Source organism: Bos indicus, chromosome 2, assembly GCF_029378745.1.
Source record: "Bos indicus isolate NIAB-ARS_2022 breed Sahiwal x Tharparkar chromosome 2, NIAB-ARS_B.indTharparkar_mat_pri_1.0, whole genome shotgun sequence".
Lineage (NCBI taxonomy): Eukaryota > Metazoa > Chordata > Mammalia > Artiodactyla > Bovidae > Bos > Bos indicus.
In genome coordinates, this window is record NC_091761.1 from 124,885,836 (window position 1) to 124,911,774 (window position 25,939).

Here is a 25,939-nt window from a genome sequence, read left to right on the forward strand (position 1 = left end):
GCCTGTAAGAATCACGTGAGGAGGCGCCTGCGCAGAAGAGTCACGTGGTCGCTGGGCCGGGGAAATGGCGGCTCCAGGAGAGAGCGGGGCTTCGGGTGGAGGAGGCAGCACGGAGGAAGCATTTATGACCTTCTATAGTGAGGTAAACACGGAGTGAGGAATGGCGGCACTGGGGCGACTCCGCCCGGGGCTATCCTCCCAGTGGGAGAAGGCAGTGATCCTCCTGGCCTGGACCGTTGGGCGGCCCCTCCTGTCTGGCCTTTTCGGCGGTGGGGGACTTAGGGTGTGTGTGTGTGTCTCCTCCTGATACTGCAGGGGGGATCCCCTGGAAAACTAAAAAGGGGCGGGGGTCTGACGTTTGTGAGGAGGCGTCGAGTTTGGCCAACGAAGTGCTTGGGCGCGCGCAGAGTTCCCCAAGTTCGCGTAGTCGGGTGCTTTCTGCAGCTGGGAGATTGGGTCTACCTGGGGGCGAGTTAAACGGCTTGGTCCCCGTTTGTATTCAAAACGGAAGCACTCTCTACTCTTAGTCCTCTGTAGTGAGTTTTAGTAGTAGTTATTTCTGCCATTCGAGAATGCTAGGTATTGTGCATCATGCCATGTAGGCACTGTCTCCATTTTACAGATGACATACCTGGAGGTTTAGGGAGGTGAAATAATTTGTTCAGGGTCTTAGAGCAGATAATAGTTTGGTATCATGTTAGGACGGGAGTAAGTTTGGTTTGAGACTTATTTACTGTCGGTATCTCCATCGGGCCCTGCGTAGTAGTTACTCAGTGAGTATTTGTTGAGTGAATGAATGAATGAGTGGATGAATGAATAAATGAAAGAAAAGGATGGTTCTTGGAGTCATAGGACCTCGGATTGGATTTTTGGATGGCTGTTAACATGACTGTGACTGAATTCTTTCAAGCCATTGATTTTGCTAATCAATTTTCACGTTTGTAGAACGAGGTTTATTATTAAAACAAGAGTTTTAATGAGGGTTAAAAGAAAGCTTCATAAAATATAAAGAAGAAGCTACTTTATAAAAGTTAAAAACAAGGCTGAATGTGAACTTCTTTAGCTTGGCGTGGATTTGAGGAATGGAGTTGCTCTCTACCTGGCTGTGATGTATTCAGAGTTAAGCACCGTGTTAAATTCACCTTTTATCTCTGGTATTTGTAACAGTGCTCGCTACATAGTTGGGCTTCCCTAATGGCTCAGACGGTAAAGAGTCTTAACTGCAGTGCGGGAGACCCGGGTTCCATCCCTGAGTCGGGAGATCCCTTGGAAAAGGAAGTGGCAACCCACTCCAGTATTCTTGCTCCGAAAATTCCATGGATGGAGGAGGCTGTCAGGCTACCGTCCGTGGAGTCGAAAAGAGTCGACACGGCTGAACGACTTCACTTTTGTTACATAGTAGTTTCTCCGAAATAATACATTGTAAAACAACGTAGTACATCCACTTATAGTCTACTTTCAAAATGCCTAATTCACTTTGAAGTGTTAATTTGCTGGTAGCAGTGTTTTCTGGTGGCTCAGATGGTAAAGAATTTGCCCAGCATCTGCTGGTTATACAGAAGACCCGGGTTTGAACCCTGGGTGGGGAAGGTCCCCTGGAAAAAAAGAATGGCTACTCTCCAATATTCTTGCCTGAAGAATTCCATAGACAGAGGAGCCTGGCGGGCTACAGTCCATGGGATCGCAAAGAGTGGGACACGACTGAGCAACTAACAATAATGAGTACTGAACAATTATAGGGGAACTTGTTTTAATTTCTTAATTTTTTTTTTAAAGCAATCCTGGTTTGTTTAAATTTTAATGTCAGTTTCATCTGTGAGCTGTATTGCACAGATGACTGTTTTTTGTTTTTTTTGTGGGATGGAATATTTTCTCCTGGGGGCAGTGACTTATGACTGTTTTGCTGTAGTTTGCTCTCATCTTAGCTACCCAGCAATTATGAACAGAAGGGTTTTCATGAAATGAGTTATATGCTCATGGGCTATGGGTTTCATATTAGGTACTGTACAAACATCATGGGTGTCTGATTTTCCCTTTTGTGGCCCCATTGAAATGAGCCGTATCTCTTATGAAACTCCAGCAGTGCTAGAGCTTGCCCTTCAGACACTTTTTTTTTTTTTTTAATCTACACATTCACTGGCATGGTTTGTTTAATGAGAGAAAATGCCTAAAGGAGGACCATTTAATCATCATTCAACTAATGTTTGTTGAGCACCTGGTATGCACTTCGCCCTGTATTGTTTAGCTCCTTGGAGAAATGGTAGTTGACAGCAGAAAGAAGAATCCTGTCTTCATAGGGCTTTCATCTTATAGAGAAGGCTAAATAATGAACAGATGTACAATATAGTGTTAGGTAGTGGTAAGTGCCATGAGGAAAAATGAGACTGGGAAAAAGAGAGTATGGTGGAAGGTGGGGAGTGGCGTGCTGTTTTACAAGAGTTAAGAGGGAAGGTGCTGAGAAGGATTAGCTTTTCCTGTTATTGAAATCCTTTCCAACTCTGTTTTGGCCATAGAAATAAAGATAGTATATATAATATGCCAGAGGTTCATTCCAACTAAAATTTCAGTTCTGACAGTGGCACCAAGGATGTTTTTCTGGGGCTAGCCTGGTGCTTGTTCTCCTTGGTATCGTGTTCAGGTCAGGGATTTTCCTATTAGAGTTAGAAAGATAGAGTTATTTGCTCCCTCCCATGTATTTTTTAGGTGTACTTTTTTTAGTGTCTATTTCAGTGTAATTGTATTTTTCCTTTCTTAAAAAGTTGTGAATTAAGTTTGAACATTCACAAGTACATCTTCCATCGTTAGAGTAGAAACTCTTTGAAGGTAATAGCTGTGACATATTTATTTTTGAATCTTCTTGCTCCCTGCTCTGGAGTCAAACTGTTGGGGTTAAAATTCTGGTTTATAACTTGAGTGATTGGGCAAAAATCTGAGTGGTTACAAAAAAGTTGAGTGGTTACAAAAAAGTTGAGTGGTTACAAGTCAGTTGACCAAACTCTTAGATTTGTTATCTGAAAAATGTGGATAATGGTGGTACCTACCATAAGGGATTGTTGAGAAGAATGAACACCTGTAAAGGTTTTGTAATTTCACATTATATTAAAAGTCAGTAATTTGTAGCTGTTGTAATTATTCCTAAAGTGTTTAGCAAAGTACCTTGAACATGTAGACACGCAAATAAATGTTTACTGACCATGTCAGTGAGTTATTATTGAGATGACAATTTACAGTTCATTACTGAGCTTTACTAATGAGGTTTTTATTCCCTTTATTTTAGGTGAAACAAATAGAGAAGAGAGATTCAGTTCTAACGTCCAAAAATCAGATTGAAAGATTGACTCGTCCTGGTTCCTCCTACTTCAATTTGAACCCGTTTGAGGTGAGCCGTCTGATGTTAATGTGGCCTGCAGTAAGGAATTTTACCTAGCTGTGGGCAGACTTACTTCAAACACACACCTAATTGGTACTGTGCATAGTTGGAATTGAACTTGGGTGGCTTTATTGTGAGCAGAGCTTGCTGTCATCTTTTAGTAACCCAGATATATATATAGATTTATTTTCAGGTGTGATGGAATAGCTAGCCTTGGTAAATTTAGGGTCTTTGATTTAATTTATTTGTTAAAACTTTCCTGTTTCACCACGATAAAATAACTCAACAAGCAAAAAATGATCATATGATTATAGACAGGCATGTAAACTTTTGAATTTCCTTAGTTTTATAACTTCAGACGTTTCCTGATGGTAAAAGTAAATCATGTTGTTATAAAAATTAGAAATATACAAATAGCAAGAATAGTCATGTATAATTCCATCTAAGAAAACAGCTGTTTATTAAAAAAAAAATTTTTTTTTATTTGAAGTGTAGATTTTTTTTTTTAAAGTATTATTTATTTATTTGGTTGCACTGGGTCTTCATTGCCGCGAGGGGTCTTTCTCTAGTTGTGGTGAGTGGGGACTACTCAATGAAGTGTGCAGACTTCTTGTCATAGCGGCTTCTCGTTAGATTCAGTTTATGCAATGTTGACAAGAATAGCACAGAAGTGACACTGCATTGTCTCTGTCACCTGTAAAGTGGAACATGATTTTGATTTAGCCTATTACTAGTGATGTTAAGTTGATCTCTTAAAGAAGTGCCTGCTAGGTTTGCTTATGAAATTAGCTTTTTCCCCCTTTCTAGGAACACTTTGAGAATGTGTGAATATACTGTCCTTGTCGAGGTTTCAGTTTATTCATTTGTCAGTGTAGACTTGGGGTTTCCTATTTTATTCAGTGGGTTATGATTCAATATTATTTATTCTGATGCTCAGATATCCCAGATTTGACCAGCAGGTTACTTTTAAGCCCGTGCTTGCCTTTTCTTTTTATTTAATCATTCTTTGATTTATAGGCACTCTTGTACTTCTCTGAACCCAGCCTTGAATTAACCATTTCTTTGAGGATCTCTTGAACTCCTTTTAATGAAGAAGGATATTTAGAAGTCAAGATTTGGGTGCTGAGCATACCCATTGCCATTGTCGTTACTCCCAGGCCCTGTTGGTAGATAGGGCTAAGGCGTGTGTGTGTCTGTGTGTACACACACATACATGTATTACATAAAAGTTCAACCCAACACCACAGGGTTTATTCTAGGCCGTTTTTCTTCCAGTGTTCATAGTTCCCTTCTCTGATAGCAGTCTGGCTCCTGTTATCTTAAAGTACTGGTATTTTATTTATGCATCTGGCTGCCTCGGGTCTTTGTTGTGGCACACAGGATCTTCACTGCGTTGTATGGAATCTTTGGTTGCGTTGCATGGGCTCTCTAGCTGTGCCACGCAAGCTTGGTAGTTGTGGCACTCAGGCTTAGTCGCTCCTTGGCCTGTGGGAACTTAGTTCCCTGATCAGGGATCAAACCCTTGTTCCCTGCATTGCAAGGCAAATTCTTAACCAAGGCCCTCCCACTGTCTCTAATATATATGTTTACTTAATTGATCCCCGTGTATGAATCTGATCTCCCATCCCTTCCCTCGTGTGAATGCCCTCCTCTCCCTGCTTCACTCTCACACCAACCCCAGGTTGCCTCACGATGCAGAAACCCTTCTCCCCACCTCTGAACTCTCAACTCCACTGCCAGGTCACCTTCGCTGTGGGTGTGGGTCTCACCTGGCTCTGCCCTCCGTGCCTGCCCTCCAGCTGCTGGGAACTGTCTTCATCCTTCCTGCGTCCGGCATCCTCCCCACCAGGCAGGCATCCTTCCTGTCCTGCTCTGGCTTTGACACCCCGTGTTAGGCTACCTTCCTCTGGGAACACCCTCGTCACCTTTCTTGGGTTCTGACTTCATACTCCAGATCACTCCCTGCGTGGAGGTCCTCTTCACTCTGCTCATGTTCCAGCTCTCTGTGCCAGTAATACCTGGGCTCCTGGTCCCAGTTGGGCTGCTCTGTTACTTTGATGCCCTCTTCCATGGACACCCACCTCACTGTGCCTCGGCTTGCACACCCCATGCTAGGCTTGGGTTTCACGGAGATGTCCTTGTTGGGCTCCTGCACTCTGTGCCCATCTATATTGGCAGTCTCACCCTGCTTAGGTTCTGACACCAGGGGCAGGCTGCCTGTCCATAGAGATGCCCTCTTCAACCCACTTTGGCACTTCCTGTCGAGTTAGCCTTCTGTGGATGCTCTTCTCACCCAGCTTGGGTTCCAGCACCATGTGACTGGCTGACACTCCTCCTGGGGTTCCTGTCTTCTTTGTCCCAGGTAGACTCTGACGCTCTGCTTTGGCCATCTTGACTTCCTACCCAAAGTAGATGTCTACTTTGCTTGGTCCCACTTAACATATTTGAAAGAGAAGAAGAAAATGAAAAAGCTGAAACTTAATCATAACTAATCATTAATTAAGCATAACTTAACTGATCATTAATCATTTAGTTATGATTTTGGGGAGGACAGAGGGGAAGATGATATATTTGAAACGTGATAAAAGAATCTGACGGTATATCCATTCTGTTGTATTTTAAATTGAGATAGTATATACTGTGAAAAAAGTGAAAGAGGAGAGTGAAAAAGTTGGCTTAAAGCTCAACATTCAGAAAACGAAGATCATGGCATCTGGTCCCACCACTTCATGGGAAATAGATGGGGAAATAGTGAAAACAGTGTCAAACTTTATTTTTTGGGGCTCCCAAATCACCACAGATGGTGATTGCAGCCATGAAATTAAAAGATGCGTACTGCTTGGAAGGAAAGTTATGATCAACCTAGATAGCATATTGAAAAGCAGAGACATTACTTTGCCAACAAAGGTCCGTCTAGTCAAGGCTATGGTTTTTCCTGTGGTCATGTATGGATGTGAGAGTTGGACTATGAAGAAAGCTGAGTGCCGAAGAATTGATGCTTTTGAACTGTGGTGTTGGAGAAGACTCTTTGAGAGTCCCTTGGACTGCAAGGAGATCCAACCAGTCCATTCTAAAGGAGATCAGTCCTGGGTGTTCTTTGGAAGGAATGATGCTGAAGCTGAAACTCCAGTACTTTGGCCACCTCATGCGAAGAGTTGACTCATTGGAAAAGACTGATGCTGGGAGGGATTGGGGGCAGGAGGACAAGGGGACGACAGAGGATGAGATGGCTGGATGGCATCACCGACTCCATGGATGTGAGTTTGAGTGAACTCCGGGAGTTTGTGATGGACAGGGAGGCCTGGTGTGCTGCGATTCATGGGGTTGCAAAGAGTCGGACACGACTGAGCGACTGAACTGAACTGATACTGTGAAAGGGAATCACTTGATTGTATAGCTTACCCCTTTATTCATTAAGCTAATTCCTGTTTTCTGTGGAGATCTGATTGCTGAGGAGTAACATTGTTGGGACTAGGGTGAATGCTAGGATTTTGCTCTCCTGCCAGTTAATGTGGTTCTGGAGGTGGAACTTACTGCTCCATAGCTCCTGTCCTGGTTGTAGGAAGTGTGTGTGAATGTGTAAAGAATACGGTAAGGTTGACACACTTGAGGAGGTGCAAGGTGGTGTTTAAGTTTGTAGGACTCCATGACTGTCCATTAGAACTTTTGTCTTTTCTATTTTTTTACAAATACGCTGGCCACTTTGTAGTACGATGTCATCGTCGTCTCTTTAAATTGAAGTGTAGGTGATGTTCAGTGTTGTGCTAGTTTCAGGTGTATAGCAAGGTGAGTCACTCGTGCATATATGTGTGTGTGTGTGTGTGTGAATATATATTCTTTTTCAGATTCTTTTCCATTATAGCTTATTACAAGGTACTGAATATAGCTCCCTGTGCTGTATAGTAGTAGGTCCTTGTTGTTTATCTGTTTTATATATAAAAGTGTGTATCTGTTAATCCCAAATTCCTAATTCATCCACCCTCCACCCTCATTGTCTTCTTGTAAAGTTGATTTTTGGCCCTAAGTCAGGATTAGGTATTCCTAGAAATTTAGGAAATCTTTCTGTTGAGGGGAAAAAAAAATCTTGTTTAGAAAAAAATCTTCAATTTAGGGAAATACTTCTGTTTCTTCATGCAACAACTCGAGACATCTAAATGAAGCAGACTTTTCTCCAGAAGTAAGCAGACTGGTCTTTCCTAGTAAGAAGTGATGTCATAATAACTGTCCTGTTGGCTGTAAATTGAAATGTGAGTAGTCGTCCAATGTACCATTTTACTGAGCAGCAGGTAGAAGAGGGATGCTGAGGGGTCTTATTACAGGAATTCTAATCCACAGGGCATTCCCTGCCCCCGCCTCCTGCCATTAGTGCAGCTCCCTATTTGGACATATTTCTAACCTTCAGCTATTATCCGAGCATCTGTCTCTTATGCATCCTAAGAATGTCTCCTCCCCCACTTCTTTCATAAGCTTAGATGAATCTGTGCTCCTGTTCAGTCCTGCCTTCTTCATGTTCCTTTTTTCTGTTTAACTTTAAAGCCCCAGGAGGCAGCACCACAGACTTGTGTTTTCTGTTTATCTTGTTTGGCACTTTGGAAAGAAAGATATTTGTCTCACAGGACTCTGGAACTTGCGCATTATTCACAGGTCAGAGAGTTCAGATATGACCTAAGACTGGATTTCTCTTTCAAGCAGAAGATCCTAAAGGTGACAGTTGCACTTTATTTGAGTTCAGGAACTTATATTGATGTAAATGCCACAGTCAAGCGTTTTCATTTCTGTGTGATGATTTATTCACTCGCTGAGGTCCAAGACTGTGGATTTTTCTTTGCAGCATCTCCAAAGCCTGAGACATAGTAGGAGCTCAGAAAAATCTTCCAAGAGTCTGAACAGACCTGTGTGCTTCCTTAGAGTCATACTGATTGACATAGTATTTATCATTTTGGTAAGAATTACTTGTGACTTGTCTGTTCCTTCCTTTGTGGACCTTAAATTCCAAGAGAACAGTAGTGAGCACAGTATCTAGCAATCCCAGTTGCTTATACATTTGTATTGAATGTATAAACTGGCTTCAAAGAGGTTTGGGCTGGTATAGGCCTGTTGTCTTTACTGTTTCATGGCTACATATGGCACCTGCAATGCTTAAAGATAGGAAAGGAGCTGGATTAGCTAACTTTGAAGGCACTCAGTGAATGTATGTCGCAGTGATCAGTGTATGTACGATCTGAGTCTTGGAAAAATAACTTTGACATGTGTGTGTCGGTATGTGTCTGTTATACATTTTTGTTGTTGTTTAGTTGCTAAATCATGTCCACCTCTTCTGTGACCCCGTGGATTGTAGCCCACCAGGCTCCTCTGTCCATGGGATTTCCCAGGCAGGAATACTGGAGCAGGTTGCCATTTCCTTCTCCAGGAATCTTCTCAACCCAGGGATCGAACCTGTGTCTCCTGCATTGGCAGGTGGATTCTTTACCACTGAGTGACTGGGAAGCCCTATATTTATACATACCCCATCATTTTTGCCAGATCATCTGAAAGTAAGCTGTAAACATTGATGCTTCATGCCTAAGTATCTTAGCATGCCTCTTCTCCAAACAAGAACACATTTCCACATAACCACAACACTATTACCACACCTAGGAAAGACCACATTACTGCAATTCAGTAAACATCATCAGGCATAGAGTCCACACTCAAATAACTCTAATTGTCCTAAAAAAAAAAAAAAACCCAAAACCCTAAGTTATAACTGTTTTAGTTTTTAACCTGGGAACCAGTCAAGGTTTATGAAATACATTTGGCATGATTGGTTCTAGATTGTAGCTTTATTGAGGCTTTTTTTTTCTTTTTTGTGAAGGCAGGATGATTTCCATCCTTTCACGTTCATCTAAACACCTTTTTGGGTGTGCTGGACTTCCATCTGTTTGCTCCAATGCATTCCTTTTTTTCAGAACCAGGAAAGGTAGGGTTCTCTAAATATTTGTGTGTGTGCAGTTATCTCCCTTTGTCTATAAATCTCATTTAGCTGCATTTTTCCTTTTGAGTGACTCCCCCCACCCCCAATTCCTTTCTCCTTTGGGGTGGTATGGTGGGGCACACTCATTCTTGAAAAGTCTTTGTTTTAAAGATTTTCCTTTTCCCTCATCCACAGTTGTATGCCTGATATTTGAGAATTGGTATTCTAAAGAAGTCTCTTGAATGTAGGGGTGATTCAGCTTCCTTGCCTACCAATAACTCTGCTGCTGTAGGTGAGCTGTTTGAATGTTTGGACAGCTTGCTATAAATCTTGACATTACTTGTTGTCAAGTTTTTCTGAGACCCTGTAAGCATCTGACTAAGTTTGGCAGATTATTTTTCAGTTTTAACTTCTTTGGTATGTATTTTTCATTTCAAGATTTTTTTTTTCTCTTTATCCCCTTTAATGATAGATCATCAGTTCTATTAACCTCAAACACACTTATAGCTGACCTCTGTCATCTTTCCTAACCAGGCATCTCAAGCTGTAATATGATTCAGATCACCTGGGGATCTTGTTGAAATCTTGATTCTGATTCAGTCACGCTGACGTTGGGGCCTGCTCTTCTGAATTTCCAACAGACCTTCTCACCCTGTGCCCTTTAGCCCTTCCTTACGCCTTGAATACTAAGTAAATAAATAGATACTATGTTGAATCTATGGAGTAAACTGTGAAATCATCTGGTTTAATTGTATTTCTTATAATGAACCCTTCTTTAAAAAACTGTGTTTATGGTAATTTAAAAAATGTTTTCCCTTATTTGTCTTTGCATTTCTAAGTGTATAGCAGCATGTTCAGCAGGTAGTAGCTACTGTGTAAATGTTTGAATGAATCTATGTTGTGGTGGTGGGATCAAAATCCTTGATGAGGAATGTCAACACCAGGATACCCAGGGTTGGAGAAGAATGATAAAATTTGTTTTTAAACCGTATTGAGCCCAAAATAACAGATCTTCCCGCCATTTCACTGTGCACTAGTTCTGCTGAGCTGGAATCGGAGTTTCCTGGAGTGAGCCCCAGGCGTTGCTCTCAGGTTTCCACTCCGGGTTGAGAACCATTGAGCTGCGTAAATTTTAACATGGAGCCAAGTCGCATTTCTGAATTGAGGTGAAAATCAGGATATATTTAAAGTGATGAAAGGGAAGAACTTCCAACCAAGAATATGCTACCTGGCAAGACTCTTGTTCATATTTGACAGAGAAATCAAAAGCTTTCCAAACACTCAAAAGTTAAGAGAATTCAGCACCACTGAACCACCTTTACCACAAATGCTAAAGGAACTTCTCTAGGCAGGAAACACAAGAGAAGGAAAAGACCTACACAAAATAAACCCCAGACGATTCAGAAAATGGTAATATGATCACACATATTGATAATTGCCTTAAATGTAAATGGATTAAATGCACTAACAAAAAAAGACAGACTGCCTGGATGGATGAACACGTGTGCATGGATCTCCACTTACCACATCACTCTACTTAAGCCTCCAAATTGTATGTAATAATTTTATAAATGTTTCCATTATGGCTTGCACTTGTAATTATCTTTTATTTAGTTTATTGTGAAAACTGATAAACATCTTTTACTGTTGTTATAAAAATCAGATAGTCTTGTGGGGGGGTGCTTTATTTGAAAATCAACAGTTTTCCCTCATTTAAAAAAACAAACAGGTAGCCAGCCTAATTATTTCCTTGTTGAGTTGCTATACTTTTTCCACATTTGCAAAGATAAGTTAGAGGGTGGGTGCTTTTCTTAATGAAAAGGAGTGAATGAAGGAGGAAGGCAGCATTTTTCTCATGGTCTGGAAGCATGTACTGGTTATAGTGTAATTTATTATTTTTCTGATGGAGTGAAAGTAACCACTGAATTAATTGAGAACCCTGAAACACTGTCACTGTTACTCTGTTACAGGTTTACTCATTTCTCTTTCTTGAACATTTTTTAAAACTGTTCTACAACACTGACAACTGTTAGATGCCAATTATAATTATTGGGGATCTCTTAAACCTATAAATTCTTTTAATCTCTTTTACAATTTTGATTTTAATTCTTCCAGGTTCTTCAGATAGATCCTGAAGTGACAGATGAAGAAATAAAAAAGAGGTTTCGGCAGGTATGGTACTGTATTCCTGTAATAGGTGGAGTTTGAGCCTTTTGAAAATGTGTTGAGCACATGATTTTCTTAGGACTTAACTGTTACAACTTTTGGGTGAAATTTTAACTTTTTTTTTTCTTCAATTTTGTAATTCTTAAAAAAAATTACAGTGACTTAATCTTAAATAATTGAATGACCATAGCTTACCTATGATTGGAGAAGGAAATAGCAACCCCCTCCAGTGTTCTTGCCTGGAGAATCCCAGGGACAAGGGAGCCTGGTGGGCTGCCATCTATGGGGTCGCACAGAGTCAGACACGACTGAAGTGACTTAGCAGCAGCAGCAGCAGCTTACCTATGAATAGGATGAATTTAACATCCAAATAGAATCTCTCCAGCCCCTTAATTAAGAGCGGGAAGTACAAGATAGAGTAGAAAGCTTTCACGAAGTCATACTGTACAGTACTTACCAAATCCCCTGGCTTCTAGGAGAGAACATGTTAAATGATTCATAGTAGTGATTTACTTTTAAGATCCCATTCCTCAATAATTCTATCTTTTGTGAACCTATATGAATACTCAAAAGATACCTGATTTAATATAAAGAGTGCTTTCAGAAAGTTCTCTCAGAAAGGAGATCCAAGACCTCTGATTATTACTCATTCTAATATTTAATAACTCAGACTGTAGAGTTTATAGTAGCCTTTTAAAACACTCTTCCAGTCTGGGGCTTCTCTGTTGGATCAGATGGTAAAGAATCTGCCTGCAGTGCAGGAGACCTGGGTTCGATCCCTGGGTTGGAAAGATCCCCTGGAGAAGGGAATGGCTACCCACTCCAGTATTCTTGCCTGGAGAATCCCATGGACAGAAGGGCTGGACGGTCTACAGTCCATAGGGTCACAAAGAGTCAAACACAACTGAGCGACTAACACTTGGACTTTCAGTCCAGTTTTGACAGCTGAGTAACCCCCAGCATTTTCCTGTATGAGCTGAATAATCATACTCCCTCTAATGTCTTTGGAAATTAAAATTTCTTTATATTTCATGCCTTTAAAATTTCTTTTTTCTTCAACTTACATCTTTTATATACTTTATTTTAAAAAGTTGTTTTTTGGCCGCACTGTGAAGGATGGGGATCTTAGTTCCTCCACCAAGGATCAAACTTGCACCCCCTGCAGTAGAAGCATAGAGTCTTAACCATTGGACCACCAGGGAGTTCCCTGTGATTGCTTTTTCAATACAGCCATTGCCTTTCCATTGCTGACTCGTAATTATCTTCAGATCTATTATTAAGCCAAGGTGTTTTTAATCTTTGCCTACCCAGTCATTTCCCATGATATAACTTGATAGTTTTTTTTGGTTCCTGAGTTCTACTCTGCACTTATGTTCAGCGTTTGCCTCTTTTTCTAAAATTTCTAGTTTTCTAGTGTAGTACATTAGCAGTTTTCCCCAGTTAAATAAGCATTTATTCAAATTCATAGTCAAAACTTTTAGACTATTTATGTAACAATACAAAGAACTCAGATTTTTTATTTAGTTGTTAATAGGCCCTAATAGTGGAGAAGGCAGTGGCACCCCACTCCAGTACTCTTGCCTGGAAAATCCCATGGACAGAGGAGCCTGGTAGGCTGCCGTCCATGGGGTCGTGAAGAGTCGGATACGACTGAGCGACTTCACTTGCACTTTTCACTTTCATGCATTGGAAAAGGAAATGGCAACCCACTCCAGTGTTCTAGCCTGGAGAATCCCAGGGACGGATGGCCTGGTGAGCTGCCGTCTATGGGGTCGCACAGAGTCAGACACAACTGAAGCGACTTAGCAGCAGCAGGCCCTAACAGTTAAGAGTCTGTGCTGGAGCTGTATGACTTGAGTTTCAGCCTTGGCTGTACCTCTTACAAGCACTGTGAGCTCTGGCAACTTACTTTCAACTTTTCTGTGCCCTGTTAGCTCATTTGTAGAATTCATGTAACACTAGTGACTACCTTGGGATTGTTAATAAGGATTTGAATGAGTTACACACAAGCAGTTAGAATAGGTCTTCTTTATGTGCTGTTGTTTATGTGTATTGGTATGCTAAGTTCTTTACTTGCATTATCTCATTTCATCTTTACAACAATCAGTGATCTAAAGGTATATAGTATTGTCCCACTTACAGAGGAGGAAACTGAGGCGGAGATTAAGTGAACTGTTCAAGGTCTCACAGGTAGTTGGTGGTTGCATTTGGAATTGGAACCCAGGGTTCTGGCTCCAGTAGTGCTGGGCTTAGCATTAGATGCCCACTTGCTTTCATCCCAGCGCAATCCCTGTGTTCAAGCTGTTTCTGTCTTTCAGTGACAGGTCAGTGGTTCTGAAAGGGTCACCTGTGGAGGTTTTGTTTTTAATTTTTTAGTCATAAGAAGTTTTAATTATATTTTAAAAAGAAAGAATAAAACAATGAGAGCCCATATATTCACCTTCAGTAGCTGTGTATTTTTGGCTGAATTGTAAATTACAGACACCATGATACTTAATACCTAAATACTGAAGCAGTTATCCCACCAAAGTAAAAGAGGACATTTTCTTTTTTCTTTTTTAATAGGAGTATAATTGCTTTGCAGTGTTGTGTTTCTGCTGTACAACAATGTGAATCAGCCATAAGTATACATATATCCCCCCGCAAAAGGACATTTTCTTGTATAACTGCCTGTCGCACCTAACAAATCAACACCAGTTCCTTTGTATAATATCATCTGATACCCAGTCTGTTGCTGTGTTATGCTCAGTCATGCCTGACTCTTTGCCACCCCATAGACTGTAGCCTGCCAGGCTGCCCTGTCCATGGAATTTTCCAGGCAAGAATACTGGAGTGGGTTGCCATTTCCTACTCCAGGGGATCTTCCCGACCCAGGGAAGGAACCCACATCTTTTGTGTCTGCTGCATTGGCAGGCGGATTCTTTATCACAGAGCCACCTGGGAAGTCTGTGATACACAGTCTAGTAGAGATTTAAAAGAGATTTAAAAAGTACAGATGCCTGCAACTCATTCAGAAGGTCTCAGGCTGGAAAGTAGACCTCTGTATTCCTAAAAATCTTTACAAGGTTCAAGCATAGCTGGAACTGAGAGCTACTGCTTCATATTAGAAATTCTTTCAGGAAAGAGGTGATATCTCAGACCTGTTTAATCCTCTTTAGTGCTCCATACGAGAAACATAAAAGGAACTTGGTACTTTTCATTTTTCCCTTCCCTCACCCAAAGTATCAGAGCATCTTCATGATGCCAGGCTGATATTTGTTCTCAACTAGCTGTTTTCCACCTGTGTGCATTTACCTGTTGATATTTGAATTTTATTAAGGACTAATATAATACCTCTGGGCATTTTATGACATTTATTAATTTGTAAAAAAATGCTTCTGGCTAACTGTTTTTGCCCTAGTATCTTAGAGCTTTTGGTTTTAGAGAGGTGCAGTGCCGGTGAAGAGTTGCTAAATGTTCCTCTTACTGAAAAACTAACTTTTCTCTGATTATAGTTATCCATACTGGTGCATCCTGACAAAAATCAAGATGATGCTGACAGAGCACAAAAGGCTTTTGAAGGTATTTGTAAATTTACCTGCTTGTGAGTAACATTCTGTCAATGCTAAGGACTAATTGTTCCTAGTCCTGGATCAAGAAGAGAATGTTGTAGTTTTGTCTTCTGGTCATGAAGAAGCTGTGGTTTTCAGAATAGTTGTCATTCAAAGCAGAATGTTACTGTTTAGAAATAGGCCTTAACTTTGCTTAGTTAAAACTTTTGTGTGCCAACAAAGACTATTTCTGCGTAGGCTCATTTTTTTTTTTCCTTTGAACATAAAAAATAATTGGAAGAATTTGATCACTGAATTAAATCTAGATATGGTGTAATTAGCCTTGAGTGCATATTTAATTTTCTTCCAAGGCTCTCAAAGAAAGTCATTGCCGTAGTTGTATGTTTTTAAATTAGTGTAACAACAGTAAATAATTTAACAAAGTAGGGAATGCTTTTAGATGGCACAAGTCCATTTGCACTGCCTGAGTAGAGTTCAGACTTTGAGAGGGTGTTTGCAGAAACAGTTAATTTCAATGTTTTGCATTAGCTGTGGACAAAGCTTACAAGTTGCTACTGGATCAGGAACAAAAGAAGAGGGCCCTGGATGTAATTCAGGCAGGAAAAGAATACGTGGAACACACCGTAAGTATTTATAGTGCTGCTATGTTTACAGGAAGTATTAGTGCGCCTTGGGCACCCTGCAGGAGGGTGAACGTTACTGTTGACATAGCAACGCCTGCCTGGCCTGACTGCCCCTGCGGTCTCCGCTTCTTTGCGGTGGCTGTGGTCATGCACAGTGCGTGCCTGAAGCTGGCCTTCACTCCTGGCGCTGAGGGTGCGTGGCCAAGACGCTGCACCTACCTCTTCCCCTAGCACTCCTGTATGTGGAAAGCTCTTCTTGTCCTCTCGGCACTGTGCCCCGTTCTGAGAGTGCAACAGTAGAGCAGCCATGCTGCTGCTTGGCCCTGGACTGTTATCCTTGTCTCTGTGGAAGAGCTGAAACAGGGGCTTGAGAAAGTCTGGCAAGGGCATATAAGTACATTTTTACAAAAAAATAGGAGGTACATGTCTGTGTTAATAGCAGGGTTGGGAAGGACTCAGCTGAAATGAATTCAGTTATAGCTGGCTGTATTTTTTTGCAATACCTAAATCTCCTGAGTGGTAGGAAGTGTTAATAAACTATCTTAACTATTTTCTAACTAGCTATCTTAAGAGAGGTCTTCATTTTAATTTTTCGCCTGCTGGGGCAAAACTTTTGAGGCTGTTTTATAAGGGCAGTTTCTATTGGGAGTGAATATAGATGTGACCTTTTATTTGAAGAGCTTTGGTATCTATAACAACTGTATAACCAATCATAGTGATGAGGCCAGTTTAGATGAAGGAAATGAGTAAAAAGAAGAGACAGACTGCCATAATTGTGTCTTGTTGGTCAGACACTGGAATTCGAGGGCCAGATTCTGGTAGACACCCAGGAAAGGACCTGACGATTTGTCCACTAATTATTGTAATAGTTACCCTTCCTCTGTATTTTGCCTGTAAAGGAGCTACCACTCTCAGGCTGTCTGACCACAGGGTGGCAGTAGGGCCTTTCTGAGCTTGGAAGGCACTTGGCGTTTTGCTGGACTGAATGGTAATTTATTGGAGTAAATGCCATTCTTATGTGAATGGATATATTTATTTTCTGGGGGGATCTCAATGGTGGCCAAAATGATGTGAAAATTGTTGGTTTAAGAAAGTTTCCCCGTGACAGTTACCCAGAATGCAGGTGTAGAAATGCCAGAAAACAGTCACATTTGATGCCACAAATTCTGTAGCTTCTTTAAAACTTGAAAGATCTACTTTCTTTGCTGTAAACACATAACCACAAGCCCTGAAAGATAGATGCATAATCTGTTCAATGTGTCAAAGACTCTTTGGATCTGGCCTGGGATGTGAGTTGGGGACAGCGCCCCTGTTTGTCCCCCGGTGTTGGATTTTAGATGAGGTTGGAGAAGGGACCCTGGTTCCTTTTTTTCTTCGATTGCATTGCTGGTTTGGAGGGGAGGCAGGGGCTTATCTTTTTTCAATGCAGACTTTTTGTTACAACTGTAGAAAAGCGCACACATCATATGTGTGCAGCTTAATGGATATTCTCAAAGTATAAGTGCTCATTTTTTGATGGAAAAAAAATTCTTTTTAGGTGAAAGAGCGAAAAAAGCAATTAAAGAAGGAAGGAAAGCCTACAAATGTGGAGGAGGATGACCCTGAGCTGGTAGGTTCAAAACGGGAAAGGCCACATCCTCTCGTGTGAATGCTTCACAGCCGGTGGGTTAAAGAGAGGGAGTTGTGAAGACTGATGCGCGCATGCTGGAAGCAGTTTACCTTAAAATATTAACATGTACATTCATTCTGCCTTTTGAAAAATCCAACTCTTTGGGGAACAGAGGACTACGGCTTTTCCTTTGAGGATGTGTCTGCTTGTTGGAGCTCACGCTTGACTTCATAAAACATGCAAAGCATCGTCCATAGTTCCTGTTTTTAATTATTCCTGAAGAACATTGCAAACTGCAGTACCTATGAAGCAGACCAAGAGCAGAATCCTAGATTGTTGTTTTCAGATACCTCACCTGTACCTTGAATTCAACAGCAGTTATTTTTAGAGTCTTATGTTTGACTCTTTCTAAAGCATTCCACTTGGTTTTAAAAGAACCAACAAGGGCGTCCCTGGTGGCTCAGTGGTAAAGAATCCACCTGCCAGTGCAGGAGACTTGGGTTCGATCCCTGATCTGGGGAAATCCCACAGGCCTCGGAGTAACTAAGCAGGTGTGCCACAGCTACTGAGGCTGGAGTTGTAGAGCCCAGAAGCTGCAATTGCAGAGCCCACGCGCAGCGGCTACTGAAGCCTGCGTGCCCTGGAGCCTGTGCTGTGCAACAAGAGAAGCCACCACAGTGAGCAGCCCGTGCACTGCGGCCTGAGGGTAGTCCCTGCTCACCACAGCTAGAGAAAAGCCCATGCAGTAAGGAGGATCCAGCAAATAAACACACCAACAAACATTTGTTTTTATAACCACATTCATCAATTTCTGTGATGTTTTAAATCACCTAAGTACGGTGCAGTTGCAGCTGGGATAGTTAGCTTGGGGAGCAACCACAGTGACTCTGGGTGCACAGCTGTCTACCAGCTGTGGGTACCCGTTGTGCTTCAGGTTATAATATGCTTCCGGGGAAATGCCAAGCATCGGTCGATCCTGTGGGCTCTTCAGTGGGGATTGGTTAAGAGAGAGATTCTACTTATATGTTTGTGTCTCATTGCCTCACTAGCCTGGAAAATTTCAGGTCATCTTAATCTTGCCTCAAGTTAGGTCAAGTAACTTGACCCACGTGCTTATCTTAAAAGATTCATAGAGGGGCAGCTGTCTTGCTAGGGCTGCTTCCTATCAGCTTCTTCCATCAGCAGCTCATCCCTGCTTCTGTGTGGTAGGTAACACTGCTTCTTGAGAACTGTTAGGCCATCTTTTCCGCTGAATTTTGGGTTTACTCCATTTTAGTATTGTAGTTTTTTCTCCTCAGCCCTACTTTCCCTTCTCTTTATCCTCTTTAGTCTTTTCTGAAGACTCTTATATATTCCTTGGTCCTTCTCTGTTGTTAAGAACCTTAACTTTTTTTTAGTTATTCCCCTCCCCCCACCGATTGTAAAGGAGCGTATGCTAATGATAGAAAAATCAGAAAAAGCAGATAAATACAAAAAAATTAAAACCACCAGAAACGGTCCATCCAGGAACTTTTAAAAATATTGAAATATTCCTGTGGCTTCCATCGCCTCTTTCATTGTCCTTGTTAGGGACTGGAGTTTGCCAGCATTGCTTTCCTTGAGTGCTGCCTGGCAGGTAACAGTGTTCGGAAGTGATAGTAATTGAGGATTCCTTTATTCCCCTTTTTCTCCATATATCCCCCTTTACTCTAGTGTTTTTGAATTTAGGATATAAACCCTCTGAAATCTGCATGATGGGTAATTTTTTTATATTTCTTTGTGTATTGAAAATATACAAAGTGTTTATATTATGTTACAAATATAATATGGTGTTATGTTTCTGTCAACGTGTGAGTCAGAATACAAGTTCAACTGCGTGCAACTGAGACCCCAAATGATGGTGGTTTGAACGAGTCGGTGCCCGTTCTCTCCCCAGTGTAGTCGTCTTTGGGAACATGGCTGCTGGACTGTGCGATTCTAGGGCTCAGTGTCCTTTCTGTAGCTCTGCCACCAAGTGTGTCGACTTCATTCTCGCAGTCCAGGAGATGTGGTCACCCCTCACGGCAGGGTAGAAGGAGAGGCCAGGAAGGAAGAGGTGTGCTCCCTCCAAGAACATTCCAGAAAGTAGCTGCATCACTTTTCCTCACAATTCATTCACTGAAACTTCAGTTACATGGCCACAACTAGCTACAGAGAAGCCTGGGAGATGCAGCATTTATGCTGGGTGGCCATGTGCCTTGAGATAAGGGATAGTGCCAGAAGGGGAAGAGATAATGGGGTGAGGATGGGGATAACTAGTAGCTCTGCCTCAGTCGAGAGACTTCCGGGACCAGTCTGCTTTATGGCACCTGCGTATCTCTAGTTGTACCTCAAGTGGTGCCTCACTCAGACTAATTATAAAATATATGTACAAAGAAAAATTGGAGATTATTTTTGCAAGTTGGAAAGGGCCCTCTGAAATTTCAGTGGTTCTGATAAGCAGGTCGAGTTACTTTTGTTTTCCTCATTGATGCTTTTTTTTACCAGAGCAAGGCTCCTCTGTATCATCCCCATGTGGAAGAGTTCATAGACGGATGTGTTATTTATCTCCCAGGAGAGAGCCAGCATCAGTTTTTCCTTGTTGGTCTAATTTGCTTTTGTCCTGGGCTCTATAAAAAAATTTAATTCAAATTGCTGATAAAATATTTACTTTACTTTTTTTTTTTTTTTGGTAGTTCAAACAAGCAGTATACAAACAGACAATGAAACTCTTTGCTGAGCTGGAAATTAAAAGGAAAGAGAGAGAAGCCAAAGAGATGCATGAAAGGTATATATTGGTATATTTGTTTAATGTTAATGTTAAGTCACTTGCTCAGTCGTGTCCGACTCTTTGCAACCCTGTGGACTGTAGCCACGAGGCTCCTCCATCCATGGAATTCTCCAGGCAAGAATACTGGAGTGGGTTGCCATTTCCTTCTTAAGCCATGTCTAAATACCTAGAGTAACCAAGATGGTCTTTGGGGATTTTTCTGATGCAGCAATTACTCTGCAGTACATCATTTAAGTACTTGAAATAGCAAAACTTTGGAATCACTAGGGTAAGGAATTCTGTCTGACTTCTGGGAAATGTTGAATAGGTTTGTTCTTAGGGCGTTTATAATCAAGAGTGCCGTGTGTTTTCTTCCTGATTTCCTGGAGTGATGATGTTCAAGCTGGTTTTAGAAAAGGCAGAGGAACCAGAGATCAAATTGCCAACATCCGCTGGATCATGGAAAAAGCAAGAGAGTTCCAGAAAAGCATCTATTTCTGCTTTATTGACTATGCCAAAGCCTTCGATTGTGTGGATCACAATCAACTGTGGAAAATTCTGAAAGAGATGGGAATACCAGACCACCTGATCTGCCTCTTGAGAAATTTGTATGCAGGTCAGGAAGCAACAGTTCAAACTGGACATGGAACAACAGACTGGTTCCAAATAGGAAAAGGAGTTCGTCAAGGCTGTTTATTGTCACCCTGTTTATTTAACTTATATGCAGAGTACATCATGAGAAACGCTGGACTGGAAGAAACACAAGCTGGAATCAAGATTGCCGGGAGAAATATCAATAACCTCAGATATGCAGATGACACCACCCTTATGGCAGAAAGTGAAGAGGAACTCAAAAGCCTCTTGATGAAAGTGAAAGTGGAGAGTGAAAAAGTTGGCTTAAAGCTCAACATTCAGAAAACGAAGATCATGGCATCCAGTCCCATCACTTCATGGGAAATAGATGGGAAAACAGTGGAAACAGTGTCAGACTTTATTTTTCTGGGCTCCAAAATCACTACAGATGGTGACTGCAGCCATGAAATTAAAAGACACTTACTCCTTGGAAGGAAAGTTATGACCAACCTAGATAGCATATTGAAAAGCAGAGACATTACTTTGCCAACAAAGGTCCGTCTAGTCAAGGCTATGGTTTTTCCAGTGGTCATGTATGGATCTGAGAGTTGGACTGTGAAGAAGGCTGAGCGCCAAAGAATTGATGCCTTTGAACTGTGGTGTTGGAGAAGACTCTTGAGAGTCCCTTGGAGTACAAGGAGATCCAACCAGTCCAATCTGAAGGAGATCAGCCCTGGGATTTCTTTGGAAGGAATGATGTTAAAGCTGAAACTCCAGTACTTTGGCCACCTCATGTGAAGAGTTGACTCATTGGAAAAGACTCTGATGCTGGGAGGGATTGGGGGCAGGAGGAGAAGGGGACAACAGAGGATGAGATGGCTGGATGGCATCACTGACTCGATGGACGTGAGTCTGAGTGAACTCCAGGAGTTGGTAATGGACGGGGAGGCCTGGTGTGCTGCGATTCATGGGGTTGCAAAGAGTCGGACACGACTGAGCGACTGATCTGATCTGAGGCCAGAGCCTTCTGTGTGAATAGTGGCTGCAGTTTTGGTGAGTATTTAGTACTGTGCAGTGCACTGTCTTAGAGTGTACTTACTGCCCTAAAGGATGATTTGTCTTCCTCATCAGAAATCTTAAGGCTGGGGCTTCCCTGATGGTTCAGTGGTTAGAACGCCATGCTTTTCACTGCTGAGGTAGTCTGGTTCGATCCCTGGTCAGGGAACTAAGTAAGATCCCAGAAGTCAAGCAGTGTGACCAAAAAAAATAAAAATAAAAAAATCTTGAGGTTAATTTAGTTTACATATTTTGTATTGTTGATTGGTGTTCAGCAATAACTAGGTTTTGTTAGTTGGGATTGTGTGAAGTGGCTTGTTTGGGGATAGGGTTTTGTGCAGAAATCCTCTTGAAGGAGAACTTTTGCTGTTGTGATGGTCACTGTCACAGAAGTAAGGTGGCCTGGCTTCTCGGGATGGATTTGTCAGGGTCTGAGCCCAGAACCTCCGGTTAGTGTTGGCTGGGCTTTGATGACCTGATCTGTCCATCTCTGTAACGGCAGTGCCTGTATTTTGCCCCACAGCCCCGCCCACGGTCTCATCTGCGTGTTTTAGAATGAGACGTTCGTGAAGTGCTCTGAGCTCTTTCCAGGAGAACCCTAGGGAGTTGGCTGACTTTGTATGCTGGCTTCTGTGGGGAAGATGCCTAACTTGTATGGTTAACAGAGTCTCCAAGTACCATCTAAATCCTGTGGTTTGGTTTTCCCTCTAGGAAGCGACAACGGGAGGAAGAGATTGAAGCTCAAGAAAAAGCCAAACGAGAAAGGGAGTGGCAGAAAAATTTTGAGGTAAATTTCCAAGGTGACGGGGGACTTTTATTCCAGAGGGAGAAGGCTTCCCAGCTGAGAAACTTGATTGCTGGGCAGTCCCAGGACTGCCTGGGGCAGACTGTCAGGGAGACTGTGGGGAAGAGTAGGGGCTTTGGGGACCAAGTCCTGGCTCAGCCGCCTCTCTGCTCCGGAGCTTGTTGGCAGGGTTGTGACAGGCACAGCTGCCAAGTGGGCTCAAGACAGTGGGTCACACATTTAATTTAGGGATAAATGTGGAGCAGTGCCCCACTTAGAGGTCTGTGAGTAGAACCCGAGGTTCTTGTAACCCCTGGTGTCCTGCCTGCAGAGAGACTTCGGGCTTGATTCCTCTTTGACATCCTGGTTCATCCTTCAGAGGCTCAGCCCAATTTCCTGAATTGAGCCACATTTGGTCTTATCTTCTGTTAACATTTAGGATTCAGGGTAGGGATAGGCTAACCAGAGATGCTGGCTTTGTTTCTGTCCCGCCGAATGTGTGCAGAGAAAGAAAATGAGAAGGCCCCTCTGTAAGGGGAAGGATTACTGTGGCCCTCCCAGCACAGCTGGCCGGGCATTATGCTGATTTCACACCTCCAGCCAAATTTTAAGGGGCAGAAGGAAGGTTTGGGGGAAAGAGTGACTGTACTGTTGGCCAGACAGGTGGCTTTGAGCAAAGGATGCAGCCTCTGAGCCCTGGTGTCTTGGTTTGTGAAGTGGCATGACACACCGCAGCTTTTTGTGAGGGTTAGAAATGTTATTGTTCAGTCACTAAGTCGTGTCTGACTCTGCATCTCCACAGACTGCAGCACACCAGGCTTCCGTCCTCCACTGTCTCCCAGAGCTTGCTCAAGTTCATGTCCATTGAGTCGGGGATGCTATCTAACCATCTCATCCTGTCATCCCCATCTTTTCCTGCCCTTAACTTTTCCTAGCATCAGGGTATTTTCTAGTGAGTCAGCTCTTCACATCAGGTGGCCAAAGTATTGGAGCTTCAGCTTCAGCATTAGTCCTTCCAGTGACTGTTGAGGGTTGATTTCCTTTAGGATTGACTGGTTTGATCTCCTTGCAGTCCAAGGGACTTTCAAGAGTCTTCTCCACAAGAGTGCTTCTCGTCAGCACAATTCGAAAGCATCAGTTCTTCAGTGCTCAGCCTTTTTGTTATGGTCCAACTCTCACATCCATACGTGAGGATTAGAAATAGCATGCGCTGTTATTAGAAATAGCACTAAATATTTAGGCCAGAGGTCCCCAGCAAAGGATAGCCTCATTGTCATGAGTTTTACTTGTCTCTTCCTCCTTTTCAGCTTGTGGCTTCTCCTGCCTTCTAGGGGGTGGTATGACTCTTTCTTGGGCCCATGGAAGTGGGGGGAAACCTCTGCTTTGTTATACTGTGATTATTCCAGAGGACCAGGCCAGGTCAGCATACAAGGGGGATGGCAGAGCAGGTGTAGCCCTTCCTGTCTCCAGCTGGTTTTCTCACCTCAGACCCCTTTTGTGTTTAGGAAAGTCGAGATGGTCGCGTGGACAGCTGGCGAAACTTCCAAGCCAATACGAAAGGAAAGAAAGAGAAGAAAAACCGGACCTTCCTGAGACCACCAAAAGTAAAAATGGAGCAGCGTGAGTGACCGCCAAGGGTCACGGCCACAGAATCCTCCCCAACTGTCTCCCTCCTGCTTTGAAGGACTCATTCTTTCCTCCCATTTTCACCCCAACATAGAGTAGTATTTGCTTTTTAGTCCATTTTGTTTTCAGTACAATTTAATACCAATCAGAGTAATTCTTTTGTACATTGAAATGAGGGGCTCGGTTTAAAAAGAAACCTCCCCCGATCCTCACCCCCCAGACCAACTGGGACCGGAAGGTGCTGCCTTCTCTTCCCACAGCCTGTAACTTAATGTTTTGTACTTCACTGAAGTGTGATGGTTAGAAGCGTCGTGTGTAGTCTGTGGAAATCATCCAGTTAAACACACTGCTGACACTGGTGTTGCCGTGACTTCAGAGACAAGCCTGGGCCACCTTAGGAAGCCCCCTCGCTTCAGTTCCTTGCTTCTGGGCGTGGCGTCCTTCGAAGCTCCAGATCAGATGGGAAGGCCACCGGCACCCAGAGTGGTCACTGGGCGCCCCGATGTCCCTGGAGTCCGGCATGTGCTTTCCCATCTGACTGGCCAACCCGCGTGGCATGAGGCTCCAAGCCACCCGACCTGTTCACTTTCCAAAGAGCTAGCCGTGCTCCATCCCGTACCGTGGTGTCCTCGCCTGTCTGCATTTGTTAGTGGTAATATTCTGTATGTGTAATAAATTTTTATACCCTAACCACTCACGTACTATTGCTCAGGTGTTATTCCACGGGTGGGTCTCTTGTTGGGCTTGGCCCAGCTGCAGAGTGCTTTGGATTTGGACAGACCTGGTTTCTGACCACTTACGTGCTGAGCCCTAGTTTTTTTCACCTGCAAATGGGAATATAGATCACTGGTTACTTTTAGGGAGGATTAGCTACAGCTTATATAAGGTAGCTACCATAGTGCTCAGCTGGTGTTGCCAGTGTTATTTCTATGAGATGAAAATACTGATTCTTTTGAGGATTAAATGAAATAGTGTATGGATGCATCTTGTCAATGGTATATATACTCTGGTGTCCTGCTGGCTGAGAGAGACAGGACTAGCCCTTGGGAGGGACAAAGGAGAAAGAAAGCTGACACCTGAAATGTGAAGATAGAAACTGGGCGACTTGAAGCTAGACTTTGACAAAGTTGTGCAGTAAAGAGTCCAGTAATCGCCGAGGTGTGATGTCTGGTAGTGTCAAGAGATCCTCCAACTTGTGACTTGCTTCTCTGTGGGAGGGGACAGAAGCTTGGGCGTCTTACTGTCCTTCTAAGTGCAGCTGAGCCCAAACTGCAGGTGACGAGACCACCAGGGTGGCTGGGTGGGGTGGAGAGAGGAAACTTTAGTCACCCTGCGGAGTGACCCGTCTGAGGCAATGCTGCCCCCCCTGCGCTGGGAACATCCGTATTGCCCCCTAGCTTGAGCGCCCCCACCTCACTCCAGGATGGGTGTGTACTTGCCCACCCCTTCCCTGGAGGTTGTGTGGTGGTCACAGTTCAGCTGGCTTTTGTAAGCTCGTGAGGACCAGGCCCTGTCTTTGTCCCCAAGGAGGCTGTGTCAGTGATCAGCTCCAGGTATGCTTGTGAACCCAACAAATATGCTGGCTTAGGAGTAAAACGTGAACACCATGGGCCCTTGGCACTGACCTCATCTTCCTGGAGCGTGTGGGTGGTGAACCGGCATGAAAGGTTCGTGTGCATCCACCCTCCGAGGAGGGGACCTTTGATCCTGTTCTAAGTAGTTGGGAGTGCTTCCTGGAGGAAGTGACCTTTTTGAAGTTGGACACAAATGGGGCCTATCTTCTCACAGAAGTCTGGCGGCGGGCTGTCTCCGGGGTTGTACATGACCTCAGCAGTGCCACCGAGGAACCTGGCTCTTCCTT

At 43.0% G+C, this 25,939-nt stretch overlaps 1 protein-coding gene across 1 annotated transcript; it reads left to right on the plus strand.

The window, feature by feature from the left end:
• Positions 1-2: 2 nt before the first annotated feature.
• DNAJC8 (DnaJ heat shock protein family (Hsp40) member C8) lies at positions 3-24,768 on the plus strand. Its single transcript, XM_019980069.2, has 9 exons — positions 3-142; positions 3,278-3,379; positions 11,439-11,495; positions 14,984-15,050; positions 15,569-15,663; positions 17,201-17,272; positions 19,966-20,057; positions 22,380-22,455; positions 23,958-24,768. The coding sequence occupies exons 1-9, from the start codon at positions 65-67 to the stop codon at positions 24,078-24,080; spliced, it is 762 nt and encodes a 253-aa protein (XP_019835628.1). The 5' UTR covers positions 3-64; the 3' UTR covers positions 24,081-24,768.
• Positions 24,769-25,939: the final 1,171 nt, after the last annotated feature.

Bases quoted from the DNA above. Each gene is read 5' to 3' on its own strand.
- DNAJC8 (XM_019980069.2), top strand. From the start codon at position 65: ATGGCGGCTCCAGGAGAGAGCGGGGCTTCGGGTGGAGGAGGCAGCACG. The intron at 143-3,277 runs GTAAACACGGAG...CCTTTATTTTAG, and splicing joins TTATGACCTTCTATAGTGAG to GTGAAACAAATAGAGAAGAG. The intron at 15,664-17,200 runs GTAAGTATTTAT...AATTCTTTTTAG, and splicing joins AAGAATACGTGGAACACACC to GTGAAAGAGCGAAAAAAGCA.